Raw genomic sequence first — 13706 nt, forward strand, 5'->3', positions numbered from 1 at the left:
TTGAACCACGGAAGGCCTTCCTCAGAGGAATTGCCTGTCTGCTACTACATGGCAGCGTGTGCCACACGTGTTCTGTGACAGTCAAGCTAGGTGACAGCCACTGTTGTGTGGTAGCCAGCTCACTTCTTATCACCTCCGCACTTTTCTGGGCCCAAGGTACCCTGGACCCCCCATCCCCCTTTTCAACTGAATATTAATGCAATGTTTGTTTCAAAGATGATGCTATAAGCCCAGCGGCCACTGTTTATAGTTCCTGATCTTTGTTTCCAGGAGCTGCTGTGCAGCAGGATCTAGTATTTGTCTAGGTCCCACTGCCCACAGCTTCCCTGTGACTGGCTGTAGAGCTGGGGTTGGGTCCCCGGGAAGATGGAAGCGCTGAAGGTGGGGCCCATCTGCCGCCTGGCCAGCCCTCCCTTGCCAGATCACACAGGAAGGGATAGAAATTCGTTCCTTTGAGGAGGGGCTGTGGATACAGGTGCAGACATTTTAAATCTGGGAGCCTAAAATGAAGTGTAAACAATGGACCACATCCACACAGGGGGCAGGAGGGGGTCCAGGTCTGCCATGTTAGTCTAGCTGGTTCTCATGAGTTCCTGGAGAAATTGTGTTGATCCTCTTGTTTGGGATCAGGCTCCCCTTTTTAAAAGGAAAAGATGTTGTGTTACTTTCCCGTGCACACCTGAAATATGATCCGGTGTCCTGTGTCCTGTTTTGAACAAACAGAAGACACCTACTTACAATTGCCTTGTTCCTTGCATGCAGTGCTGCTGAAATGCTAACTCTCTGGATTCTGTTTGGGGCTTTTAAAAGTAGTACAATTATTTCCTTGGAAAATTATGCCTCACAGCATATGATTGCCTTGGCTTTTGACAGGGGACAATGGTACTAGATCTTTACCAAATCTGTGTCTCCGGCAGCCACCTACAGTCCCCTGTCGCTCACATCCCTCAGGGGCCCATTTGAAGGGGCGGCGCTTACCTCTCGGGGTCAAAGGCCTCTGGGCGTGGCCAGTGCTCAGGGTCATGGTGTAAGGCGCCCACAGCCATTTCGACCACTGTGCCCGCAGGAATGCGCTGTCCCAGCAACTCGCAGTCCTGTGCCGCCTCCCGTGTGAACCTGCGGGGGGGGGAGGAGGGGAGCGAGACAACGGGTCACCCCAGCCTTGATGCAGAGTAGAGATGAGGGGAGCTAGGGTGGGGGCTTGACAGGGCAAAGGGGGTCTGGGTCTGAAGTGTGAAATGAGTTGGGGGACAAGGGAAGAGGATGCCCTGTCCCCTTCAGGGGGGACCAAGGCCTACCCACCCCACCCCATTAAGTTTCTACTGCCCTGGACCCTGCAGCCTAGGCCAAGCATGTCAAACTCAAAGGCTAACACAGGCCAAATAAACAAGTTTGACATGCTTGCTCTAGGGTCTTTAGACTGGCCTGGCTCTTGGTGAAAAGGTAGTCACTGCTCCTTCCTTCATCCAGCCTGAAGCCCATCTTATGCCTGGGTTGGGGGCACACAGGTGCCTTTGAAGGGCTTATTTCTGAGGAGGGCTTACACGGCCCCTGGCCACACCCTCCCTCACCCCTCACTTTACCTAAAGGAGATTTGAGTTGAAAATCTGTTCCCCGTTCATTGTCTGTGTCACTATGGCTAAGTCCCACCAGAGAGGAATGCTTCTGGTCAGATGGTTTATTTTATCAAACGGCCATGGCATAATCCCTTTTATGTTCTATTTTTTAAGGGCTAGACTGTCTATGTTTGCATAGGCACTGACAATTTCTGGGAGAATTCCTAAACTGCTTCCACTATCTCCTCTAGGGGATGGATCTGGGGTAGAGGATGACAGGGGACCAGGCTGGCAACTTTTTGTTTTGATCCTTCTGTGCTGTTTAGTTTTTTGGGGGTATTTTTTTTTAGGTATAAGCATATTATTTTGGTAATATAAATAATTTTTTAAAAAATTAAAAATAATCTATGTTGGCTTTTGCTTCAAGTGGTAGGACTGGGCTTCCCTCAATGTCTTAGAGGAGATAAAATTATTATACTAATTATAGCTATAAAAGATATTAAGAGCAACCACAGCTCCTTGCAGCATTCATCACTCTGTTATGAGCATTTAATGTGAGAGTCAGAAGCCTGAAAGGCAGGGCTGTGGGGCCCCATTCAGATCCTCAGTTACTAATGCAGTTAATATGTGCTTGCGTCTGGGAGCAAAACCCCAGTTTTGAGCAGGAAGATGGGGGGAGGGGTATACAACCTCAGTTCAAAAAGGATCAAACAAGGCTACCCCTTTTTGTCATCTGTATCGGAAATAGCTTGGATCTGATGCAAAACCCCCTACAAAACAGAAAACAGGGCCCTCCCTTCTGAACATGGTGGCCTCTCTGGCTCGGTTAGGCTGCATAAAAGGCCAGAAAAATCTCTGAATCCTACTGCATAGAAATTGGACTCACATTAATAACCTTTCAATAAGAATTACGTTTTTCACAAGGGCCATTCTGAGTTATTTTTATAGATGAGGGTGTCAGTCAAGTTGTATCAGTGCTTGGGAGAAGCTAGCAGGCTTTTTCTGAGATTAAAGGAATAATAAAATGGAATAGAAGAATAGAATTAGACTAGACTAGACTAGAATAATAAAATTCTCATTCTCCTTACATTCATCTCAAATCCTATGCCTGGGCCAAAGCGAATTGGCCTCTTGTTTGGGTGAGAATAATGATGGTTTGCCTGTCTCAGTTCTGTTGTTTGAGAACAGAAATCAGCAGAGCTGATACGGTTAAAAATGCCAATGGAGTAGGTGTAGAGGAAGGTGAGGCCCAGGAGATCATGACTTGCCTGAGGTTGGAGCAGGACTGGAAGCTGGCCACTCGACTCAAAGCTCAGTGCCTCTTGCTCTTTACCTCATACCTTCCATGGCAGGCTGCTCAGAGGGGAGTGTGTCTTCCCATCACTATCCCACTGATTCTCCCTGTACTCCGTGAGGCAGGTGGAGCAGGCACATGTGCCCATTGAACACTCAGGACACAGAAGCACAGAGCAGTATAGAACTTTCCCAAGGTCACACAGCAAACTCAGGGCTGGGCCAGGACCGTCCTGACTTTATATCTAGACCAGTGATTTTCAACCGGCGTGCCATACAACTTTTTAAATCATGCGATACCCGACTAGTCAGGGGCCCTGACCTCTTTTCCCTTAGATTGTCAAATTAAAAAATGGCAACAGCCAACAACAATAGCTGTCCAGTGTGAATGAATAAAAATTATACCAATTTTTTTTTGTCAGACCTGAAAAAATTATACTTTTTGGTGTGCCACAGAATTTTAGTAATTAGTTTATGTGTGCCGTGAAAAAGGTAGAAAATCACTGGTCTAGACCCATTCTGTCATTATAGGTCACTGCGCTATATGCGGCTTTGTGGGGGAATTTTAACAAATGCATCAGGTACTCTGGTTTCTGTCCTGCCCGGAGTGGGAGCGCCCGTGTGCTGCTTCCGGGAGCAGTGCTGTCGCCGACTTGCTCCCATGGTGCTGCGGATACAGGCCAGCAGGAGAACTGGAGAACTGGCCGTTCACTTTGTCACTCAACACATCATCCATTCAAGGTCTGGTGATGAATTTGTGATTGAGTTTAGATCCAGGAAATGATGTGTCTTTGATGAGTTTATACACTTTCCTCCCCCCCAGAGAACACGACTGTTCAGCTCAGCTGACTTCCCCCTGTGCCGGGAGCCCCGGCACCTGGCGGGCCTGACCTGGGACCCGGTGTCTCTGGGGCCCCATAAAGGCTTCTTTCCTTTTGACAGTCTTCGTTGTGTCCCTGAATGTCTTATTTTGAATTTTCTTTTAATGTGTATAGCAGCCGCCCAAGTTCTATTGGAAGGACGTTGGCTATAAATCATTAAAAAACAGAGATTGGATACAGTTTGCTCTGCGGCTCCCTCCAAATCAGGGCAGGCCCGTGGAGTCACTCCTCACCCTGGCCCCAGGGGAGCAGGGGGGCCTGGCGTCCCCACTGCTCCCAGAGAGGTGACAGAAGCCTCGTGCACTCGGGGACCATGGGTTATGACTCACACCCTGGAATTCTCTATATTTGCTCTGGGCCTGAACATATTGGACAATATCAACCACACTCTCTAATGATGTTTTTGGAATTAATTCCAAGATACCTGCAAATCATCCACATTTTCTAATATCTCCTTGTGGTTTATTCATTCATAGAAATGTGGATGGACTTTATGATACACAGTTAAATGCTTTGTGTGGCTTCTGATTCTGGAGCCTGAAATCTGACCTGAGGGGAGACCCCGGGCTCCATGAGATGCCTGGTTTCGGGGGACTTTGAAAGAAGCAGGTGGCCTGGTTCCTGCTCTCAAGGCACCCACAGGTTAGTGTGGCTGGCTGTGCATTGGAGAAATGTTACAGAGCAGTTGAAATGTGTCCAAATATAACATGAGGCATAGTTAGAGCCGAAAGTGCTGGGGACGGAGGCAGTGAGGAACAGTGTGGCATGGCGCAGTCAGACTTTGGCTTGGAACTCCGAAGACAGAACAAGTGTGGGCTGTTGGGGACCAGGCCTTGGCGGCCCCCCTAGAATGTCAACTTCGAGGGCACGGGTGTGTCTCTTTCATACGTGGCTCATTTCCTACTGCATGGCACAAGGCAGATGCTCAATAAATAGTTGCTGAATGAAGGAAGGAAGGAATGGGCCAGGGGAATGGCAAACGCCATCTAAAGCTAGGAGGGCAAAGAGACCAGCTTGGGTTGGGGAGGAAGGTCATGTTAAGACACTTATTGCCGTGGTTATTGCATGGAAGGCATTACATCTGGTGCCCCTGGGGATACAAAGAAACCTCAGACTCAGATCCTGCCGCCAGGAGCTTGAGTCCAGCGTTGGTGATAACGCAGGTGGTGGCAGACTGGACAAGTGAGGACCCCAAGCAGCGATGCTGAAGGGACCTGGGGCGCAGGGTGGGGGTGTGAGCCTACCTGAAAGCCGGTGGGTACATCCTCAAGGTCTCGGCGATCACCATGTCCAGGTAGGGCAGGCCTTCCTGGAGGCTGCAGTACTCAGGGGCCGTCTGACGGAGGGATGTGACAAAGGAGGAGTGTCGAGTTAGACCGAGTCACACAGCCTCTGTCTTTTCCATTCACGTTAGAGTCCTGCTCCAACTTTAGCAAACACCTAAATGGAACCCCCACCAGATCCAAAGCTGACACCACCGCGATGGCATGTGATGAGCATGTCCTGTTGAGCAGAATGTTCTCTGTGCTTGTTTCATGGTGCGATACATTGAGGCCAGGCAGGCCCGGCCGGGAGCTGGGGTCTTTGAGGGTCATACAGAGAAGTTCAGTTATTAAACATCATTGGCATTTATGGAGACCTGGTGATGCAGCAGGCTACGCATGGTACAGACACTGCCTTATTTAATCCTCCCAGCAAACCGGCCAGACAGCTAGTAAATGAGGAAACTGTGGTTATAGGGACTAAAAAGGTTACAAGACAAATAGTGAAATAGAAAAAGAAGAAAGAAAAGTTTGCAACATTCATAAAGGATTAATAAATAGTAGCAAAACCCAAAGAGCTAAGAAGAGAAATTCATTAGAAAAAGGGCCAAAGGCTACGAAGAGGCAAAGCACGGAGGAAGAAATACAAGTTGTCATGATAAGAATACAAATGAAAATCATGAGAGTCCATTTGACACCTATCAGATTAGGAAAAGTTGGGAAATACTGATTAGATGCTGGGGAGGGGGAAGGTATGGAGCTAATAGTACTCCATGTTGGGGGACCCGGACACCCCTTGACGACTTCCACTGCAGTGGCACTGCACCCCTCTGGCCCTCACCCTGAGAAACGACATTGACCGAAATGACTATTTGAGGACCCGCCGAACTGAGTGTGTTCAGCACAGAGGTCTGAAGATCTTTGAGGGGTCGCAGCCTACTGTGGGTTTGGGTGAGCCTGTTTGAAAGAAGATGTGCTAAGATGGACTAAGGCAGTGGTCGGCAAACTCATTAGTCCACAGAGCCAAATATCAACAGTACAACGATTGAAATTTCTTTTGAGAGCCAAATTTTTTAAACTTAAACTTCTTCTAACGCCATTTCTTCAAAATAGACTCGGCCAGGCCGTGGTATTTTGTGGAAGAGCCACACTCAAGGGGCCAAAGAGTCGCATGTGGCTCGCGAGCCGCAGTTTGCCGACCACTGGACTAAGGGATATTTGTATGATAACGTCAAAGTCTTCATTTACTCTTTCCCTGGAGGAGCTTTTAACGGTGCTTCTAAGCTTTTGGCTCAATTTACACATGTGAGCATTAGTTTGGCCCCGAAGGTCTGATGTGGTGGAACCTGAGACTCCGCGGATGGCTTTTAGTACAAATGGATGCTTGGGCCCTGCCCCCTGACTTACTTATTCATTCAACCCAGGGAGCGTTGGTACATACTATTGATTTGATTATTGGTCTGAAGGGGAGCCTGGGCCCCATCTTTTCCTTTGAAGTCCTTCCCTTCCCAGGTTCTAATGTGTAGCCTGAGGGGTAAGACCACTGCTCGTCTTTCTGTCTGTCTGCTACCCCAGGATCCTCTTTTCGGGATGGGGAGGAGGGAGGCTCAGGCCTCTATGTTTTAATGGGACTATGTTTTATGTCCCTGTCCCACTTACAGACCCGTCCACCCACTGGGACCTAGTTTTGCTTGCCTGTAGTTCCTTCAGGAAAATCTGGGACAAAGGGATTCTGATCCAATCCTGCCAGCAGAGGGCAGCAAATGTATGGCAAATGGGGACTCCCTGGGAGGCTGGGCCCCAACTCAGAATCACAAGTTAGACCCAAAAGGACCTTAGAAATCATGAATCCAGATTCTTCATCATAGAGGTGGGGAAAATGAGCCCCAGAGAGGAAAGCCATGAACCCCCAAGTCACACAGATGGAACTTGGAATGGAAACCCAAGTGTTTCTCATTCAGCAATCCCTCAAACACCGACTGTGTGCCAGGTGGGGGGCTAGGTGCTGGGATCCAACAGGATTAAGTCTCTGCTCCATGGGGAAACAGACTCCTAAGTAAGTCCTTATATTGAACGTGGGCTTAGGAACGGGAACTAAAGCTCTTTTTTGGGAGCTCATTTATTTACTTACTCATCCAACCCAGAGAGAATTGGTGCATACTATTGCCCAGGCACTGTGCTAGGCACAGGGGCGTTACTTTGAGACCCACCGAGCCTTCCCATCATCTCGGAGCTCACAGTCTGTCCCAGGAAGCAAGCCAGTGGTGAGAGGTATAGGATGGGAGCTGTGGGAGAACTGATAGGGGGCACGCATCCCGGCATTTGGGATGGGGCAGCTGCTAGAAGGAAGTGTTGTCTAAACAGAGATCCTTACAGTGAATAAGAAGAAGCAGGTGAAAGTGGGTGGACTTGTTGGGATGCTGGTTCAAACCCCCCCCCCCCAAAAAAAAAAGGCAATCACAGGGCCTTGGGTCCTCAGTGGATATTTTGTGTGCTTAGGAAGTTATGGTTTATTTTTAGTGGGATGATGGTATGGTGGGCATGTTTTAGAAAAGAGCCCTTTTCTTCTAGAGATATATACCGAGATATTTACAGACCACGTGATGAGTTGCCTGGGATTCCTTTTTAATGGAAGTGGGGTAGGGTGGGAGTTACATGAAACTAGAGTGGCCATAACTTGGCTCTGATTGAAGTCAGGTGATGGGTACACCCAGGGTTGATGCAATTACTCTTCTAATTTGTGTAGGTTAAAGCTTTGTTTCCTAAAAAGTTAAACTACTAAATAGACATTTAAATAGCAGGAGTGGGTGGAACAGCCGCTGCGAAGACTCTGAGCTGTGTTAAAGAATTAAAAATGATTGCGTTGGGCTGGCCGAGTGGGAGAGGGGACACTGGGGGCTGAATCTTGGACGACAGGGAGCAGGTCTCCAGGCACAGGAGGCAGAAAGGCCTCCCACCGGGGCAAGCCTTCAGACAGCGTCAGAAGTCGATGAAATGTGGAGGGGATTGGACACAGTGGTGGAGGGCTGTCAGAAAAGCAAGGCGGAGGTCGTTTTGCTATGTGGGTTGATATGCTACACATTTTTCTTTGCCATCTAGAAAAAACTAAGATATAAACGGGGGTGGGGGGGGGCGGGGAGGGTGGAGGAGAATTCATGAGGAGTGAAGAGGAGAAGGAAGGGATGCTTAGTCAAGAAAGTACTTTTCCTTGGAAGAGCAGGCTGGCCGCTCACCCCGAGGTTTAAAATGGAAGCAGCGTCTCCCAGGCAGGAGGCTGGACCGCGCGCGGGCTGAGCGTTCCTGTGCTGCCGGCCTGGGCCTGCTCAGGCCCCTTGTCCATCTGGTCAGGCCGGGGTCTGCCTGCCTGGAGTGTCAGGGGGACTTGGGGGGGTGGGGTCTGAGCAGAATATTCTCTGTGTCCAGCCAGGAAGCATGTGAAGTGTCTTCCAAAAGATGACGTAAAAAGTGGTCCCCAGGGGTTTTCCCTGACTCCGGCTGCACAGACCAAAGAACCAGAACCAGAACCGGGAGGACTCTTAAAGTCAGCCTGCCTGCCTCCCCCCACAGGGTGCCCTGCAGCCTCGCTCCCTGACCAGGGCCCTGCCTGGAGTCGTCACCAGGTTCGGCTGGGGCTCCATCCTGGATCCGTGGCCCATCAGCTGTGGCCTTGGGCCAGTTGCCAAGGCAACATCAGCAAGTCACCTGGTCTGTAAGTTGGGGTAATGACAGCTCCTCACCCATCTCTAGGGCAGGGCAAACGAGCCGGTGAAAGGTCTCTGGAAACTGAATGTACCAAACAAACTGGTAACACTTCTCTTTGGACATAGTCAGTAGCAGGGAGCTCATTTCATCGGGAGGCCCTTCGTTGTGTCTGAAACTATAAGGATGTGTCAAAGAGCAGAGCGATTCTAAAATCTGATAGAATTTACTTCGGCTGGGGCTTACTTCATAGCATAAGTAACTGCCCTGAGAAGGTTGAAAATCAGTATTAAATATTTACTAATATTTACCATTGGGAAATACCAACTAAATACTTAATGAATAAATATTGGGAAAAATAGAAATTTAAACAGTAAACTGAATCTTTGTGTTGTGGTTCACACTCCCAATCCAGCATTCCTTCATTTTTAGGGAGATTTTTTTCATTTGCGTTTGATTTTTGAATGGGCAGTAATTCGAATTTTATTTTTAAGGTTCTTGGTTTATTAGTGTTTCGATCATATAGGTTAGGATCTGCAAACCAATATCTATGCAATAAATAAACCTGATGGTTAAAGGAACTTCATAAAAAATCTTTAGATAAAGCCGTTGAAGAGGAAATCATACTACTCTCTCCTATTAATATCGCTTTGTTACATTTAGATTATTGTGTACATTTTCTCTGTAAACTAGACAAACATACACACACACACACACACACACACACACACACACACACACACTGAGTCACCCACATCTACACACACACCCTAAATATGATGTGGAGTATACATGAGAAAAAGAAAATAAAAAATGTTATCGCTTTCAAAAAGATTTTCCCCAGCCCTAGCTGGTTTGGCTCAGTGGATGGAGCATCTGCCTGCAGACTGTAGGGTCCCGGGTTTGATTCCTATCGGGGGCACATGCCCAGGTTGCAGGCTCAATCCTCAGTAGGAGGCATGCGGCTGGCAGCTGATCAATGATTCTCATCATTGATGTTTCTATCTCTCTCTCCCTCTCCCTTTCTCTCTGAAATCAATAAAAATATATTTAAAGAAAAAAAGATTTTCCCCAGAGCCCTGGCCTGTGTGGCACAGTGATTAGAGTGTCGGCCATGCATCAAAGGGTTATACCTGAGTTATAGGTTTGCTTCCCACCCCCAGTTGGGGTGCATGTGGGAGGCAACCAATAGATCAAGCATGTCAAACTCGCACCCACGGGCCGCATGCCTCGTTTATTTGGCCTGTGTTAGCCTTTGAGTTTGACATGCCTGCAATAGATCTCTCTCTCTCTCTCTCTCTCTCCCTCTCTCTCTCTCTCTCTCTCCTTCCACTCTCTCTCTCTGAAAAGCAATAGAAAAAATATCCTCAGATGAGGATTAAAAAAGAAGAAGAAGAGATTTTTCCTGGAGATCAGGGCCCTAAGAGGAATGTTATCATGTCCTATTTTGCTAAAGGAAATGGAAACAGAGTGGCTTCAGTTTTGTGCCTCCCAAGTCGCAGCAACAGCAGCCTGAAGCAGTATTGATGGGTGCTCCTACCCCGCCCCCTGCCCCCGTGTTGCCGCACTTGGCATTATGTAAAGCGGGCTGAGTTATCCCAGCCCTCCCTCCCCTCCAGGAGGCAGGGAACTTAAAATCCCTTAGGATGCCGCATTCTAGCATCGGGACAGCCACGGGCAATGCAGCCAGATGAAGAACAGAGATTTCCATTTGCTCTGATTCTCCGGGGGACATAAGACTATAATATGAAACCAGTCCAGGGAAATGTGGTGACATTGGCTTTGCCCTTTTGCCCACAGACCCAGAAGAAAAGCCCCTCCCCTTGCCACCAGCGTCCAAGGTGAGGATGGGGTCCTCAGGGCGGGCCTGAGCAGGGCCTGGGCTCCTCACTGCCCAATTCTCTCAGCAGAGGCGCTGAGGCCTTTTCAGCTCTGAGATTCCATAGATGTGGCTAGTGAGCTGTTTCAGGCTTGGAGCGAGAAGCAATGGGGGGTGGGAGGTCATGGTTACCGAGAGGCAGGAGGAGGGTCTTCCTCTCAACATCGCTGGCTTGCCTAGCCAATGCCCGGAAAGTCCTACGCGCTAGTTTAAAGAATTTGGCAGGTTTAGATGCAGACATGCATGCATACATCAGAAAAGGTAATTAGGAAAGTATATATAGCATCTATTTATATCCACTTTGAAAGGAAAGAGACAGACTCATCTCACGTGAACACATGGCTTATTCCAGGTGCTCTGTACTCTGAGGTCCAGGCCATAAGAGATTGGGGGGGAGGGGGGAGATGTAATGAAAGAACATAGTAAACCAGCCCGTGTGTGCGCGCACACAGTGTCAGCACTCACAGCCCATGGCCCTGGGCTGAGCTTTATTCATAGCGCTCACCCCGCAGGAATGTCTGTCTTTAGAGATCTATAATAATAGCACTTGCCTCCTGCCATACTTTACTGCCCGAAGGACTGTTACATCCATTGTATCGTTGGTCCTCACAACTGCACTGTGAGGTTGCCTATCTTACTGATGAAGAAAACAGAGATCCAGAGAGGTCCATGGCTTGTCCAAGGTCACACAGCTAGTAAATGGCAGAGTCGGAACTAAATCCAAATCTTCAGATGCCAAGGATTTCCCATCATGCAGTACTGCCCAGACCTCCCTCCCTCCTTCTTTCCTTCCCTCCCTCCCTGCTTCCCTCCTTCCTTCCTTCCTTCCTTCCTTCCTTCCTTCCTTCCTTCCTTCCTTCCTTCCTTCCTTCCTTCCTTCCATTTATGGAAGCATAACATACATACAACAAAATATAACACAAACAAAAGTGTAGCTCAGTGAATTTTCCCAAAGCAAGCACACCTGTGTAACCAGCGTCTGATCAAGACACGGAAGATTTCCAGCACTCTGAGCGCCCCTCGAGGGTAACCATTCTCCTGCCCTCTCGCACGAAAGATTACTTTTGTCTGTGTAAGAACTTTACATGTGTAGGTGTTGGCATCCGCCTTCTCGTGCTCAATATTGTGTCTTGCAAGTCACCCCTGGTCTGGCATGGAGTTGTACTGTGCCCCCTCCCGGCGTGCTACCTCACAACCTGCCCTTTCTGTACGTTTGCGTTGTTCCCAGTTTGGGGGTCATTGTGAGTAAACCGCACATGCTTGTACGTGGCTTTTGGCGTGCAGATGTGCACGTTTCTGTTGGGGATACACACACCCAGGACCGAGTTGCTGGGTCACAGGGGTGTGCGTGTTCAGCTTTCGTGGATATTTTGAACGGTTTTACACATTGGTTGTACATACTGCCTAAAACTTCAACAGTGCATCAGCCGAAAAGCAGCTTGTCACCACCCCCCTTCGGTTCCTTCTATTTTCTCTCACGGTGGGTTCCTCCCCCCTCTCTCTGCCCGCCCCCTCCAATGGGCTGCAATCGAACCACTATCTCTATTCCGGGAAAGGGTCAAGAGAAAAAATAGTGCATTATTTGGGGAGCTGAGTTATCTATTCCTATAGTGTGTGTGTGTGTGTGTGTGTGTGTGTGTGTGTGTGTGTTGGGTGGGGGTTGGCAAATAAGGTACATCTAATTACCGAATTTCTAAAAATTGTCCCAATTACCAGACACAAGCGGTCATAAGCATAAAACATACACTAAAATCAACTAGATTCGAGTCTTTGGGTTATCTGCTGCTTTTTAATATTTGGGATTCTGTTCTCTCCATTGCCATGGATCATTCACGTTGATTGTATATAATGTTTAAAGAAATAAGCCCTTAAGTAAGTGCCAGTTGAATCACCCAGCCCACTTTCCCTGCATTTAACTTGCAGACAAATTCTTTTTGTTCGCTGTCTCTTAGGTAAATGTTGGATACCCGACATACATTTTGCAGAGCTGGAGGGTTGGGAGGGGGAAAAAGAGATAAGATACAGTCACCTACTATACAACTTATTATGTATTTGGGAAACCATATACTTGTTCATTCAAAGATTTATTATTAGGGTAATAGGGAGCCATTGAAGGTTTCTGATGAGTGGAGGTAACACAGGAGAGACTACTGCAATGGTCCAGGCAAAAGCAATGAGCTCCGATCCCAGTGTCCGCCATCGGAATGGGAAAAGGGGTTGAAAGAGAGAAGCAATCTGAGCAGTCCTTCTCTATCTTGGCTGCTCCCTCCTCATGGCAGGGCCTCACCCCAGAATACTCAGTAGTAATTGGTGTGAATTGCGGGGCAGGAATTGCTATTGTCTTAAAAGCTCCCTAGTATATACATTATAATAAGGGAAGACTTGCCAGGGGAGGTGGGTCTTTTAAAAAATTTTTTGAAAAAAGTATTTTACTTAAGTAATATCTGTCTTACTTAAAGGAGGTGGGTCTTTGGAGATAAGGGGTCCGGGAGTGACGAGATGCGAGTGATCCCCAGGTTTCATTCCTGGGTGGACAAACCGGGTGGGGCTGCCTCCTCCAGAAGGCGCTCAGCCTGGAGGGGTGGAAGGGTGGGAGGGTCCCAGGGCGGTGAATGAGTGCTCTGGGACGGGGTGGAGGAGAAAGGCTGGGTGCTGAGGCCTGGACCATAAGGACTGTCCAGGGACAGGTGACAGGGACACTGGGAAGGAAGGGACCCAGACAGTGTCACCGACCTCCTGGACACGTCCAAGGAGATTCAGAACTAGGAGAGGCCACTGCATCAGTCAACTGGGGGAGGGAGGGGTCGCCAAAGCCAGCATCAGTGGGGTTAAAGGATGGGCAGGGGGAGAGGGGATGGAGCAGGAGGGACTGACACACCCTCCTAGGAGGCGTGCTACTGAGCAAGCCCAGGGGAAAAGTAAGGGTGCTGTCACATGGCTGAGCGGCGGGCGTGTGACAAAGGGAAAAGCCTTCCCCTGTAGTTACTGAGGGCAGAATCAGGCCCAGTGGTTAAGTCCCAGAGAGAAAGACTTTGACTCAATGTAGGGAATGGTATTCAAATGAAAGGAACTTAAAAATATATATATGTTATTGATTTTAGAGAGGAAGGGAGAGGGAGAGAGAGATAGAAACATC

The 13706-nt window shown here is 48.5% G+C and overlaps 1 protein-coding gene across 1 annotated transcript in view; it reads right to left on the reverse strand.

Moving 5' to 3' along the window:
- The window catches only part of TBXAS1 (thromboxane A synthase 1), a 149056-nt gene that overhangs the window by 3100 nt on the left and 132250 nt on the right, over positions 1-13706 (reverse strand). The window contains exons 10-11 of the mRNA XM_008150476.3: positions 4975-5066; positions 979-1116 (exon numbers count right to left, since the gene is read on the reverse strand). Of these exons, the coding sequence (XP_008148698.2) occupies positions 979-1116; positions 4975-5066 (230 nt within the window). The remainder of the gene's footprint in view (positions 1-978; positions 1117-4974; positions 5067-13706) is intronic.

This window comes from Eptesicus fuscus, chromosome 14 (assembly GCF_027574615.1).
Source record: "Eptesicus fuscus isolate TK198812 chromosome 14, DD_ASM_mEF_20220401, whole genome shotgun sequence".
Classification (NCBI taxonomy): Eukaryota; Metazoa; Chordata; class Mammalia; order Chiroptera; family Vespertilionidae; genus Eptesicus; species Eptesicus fuscus.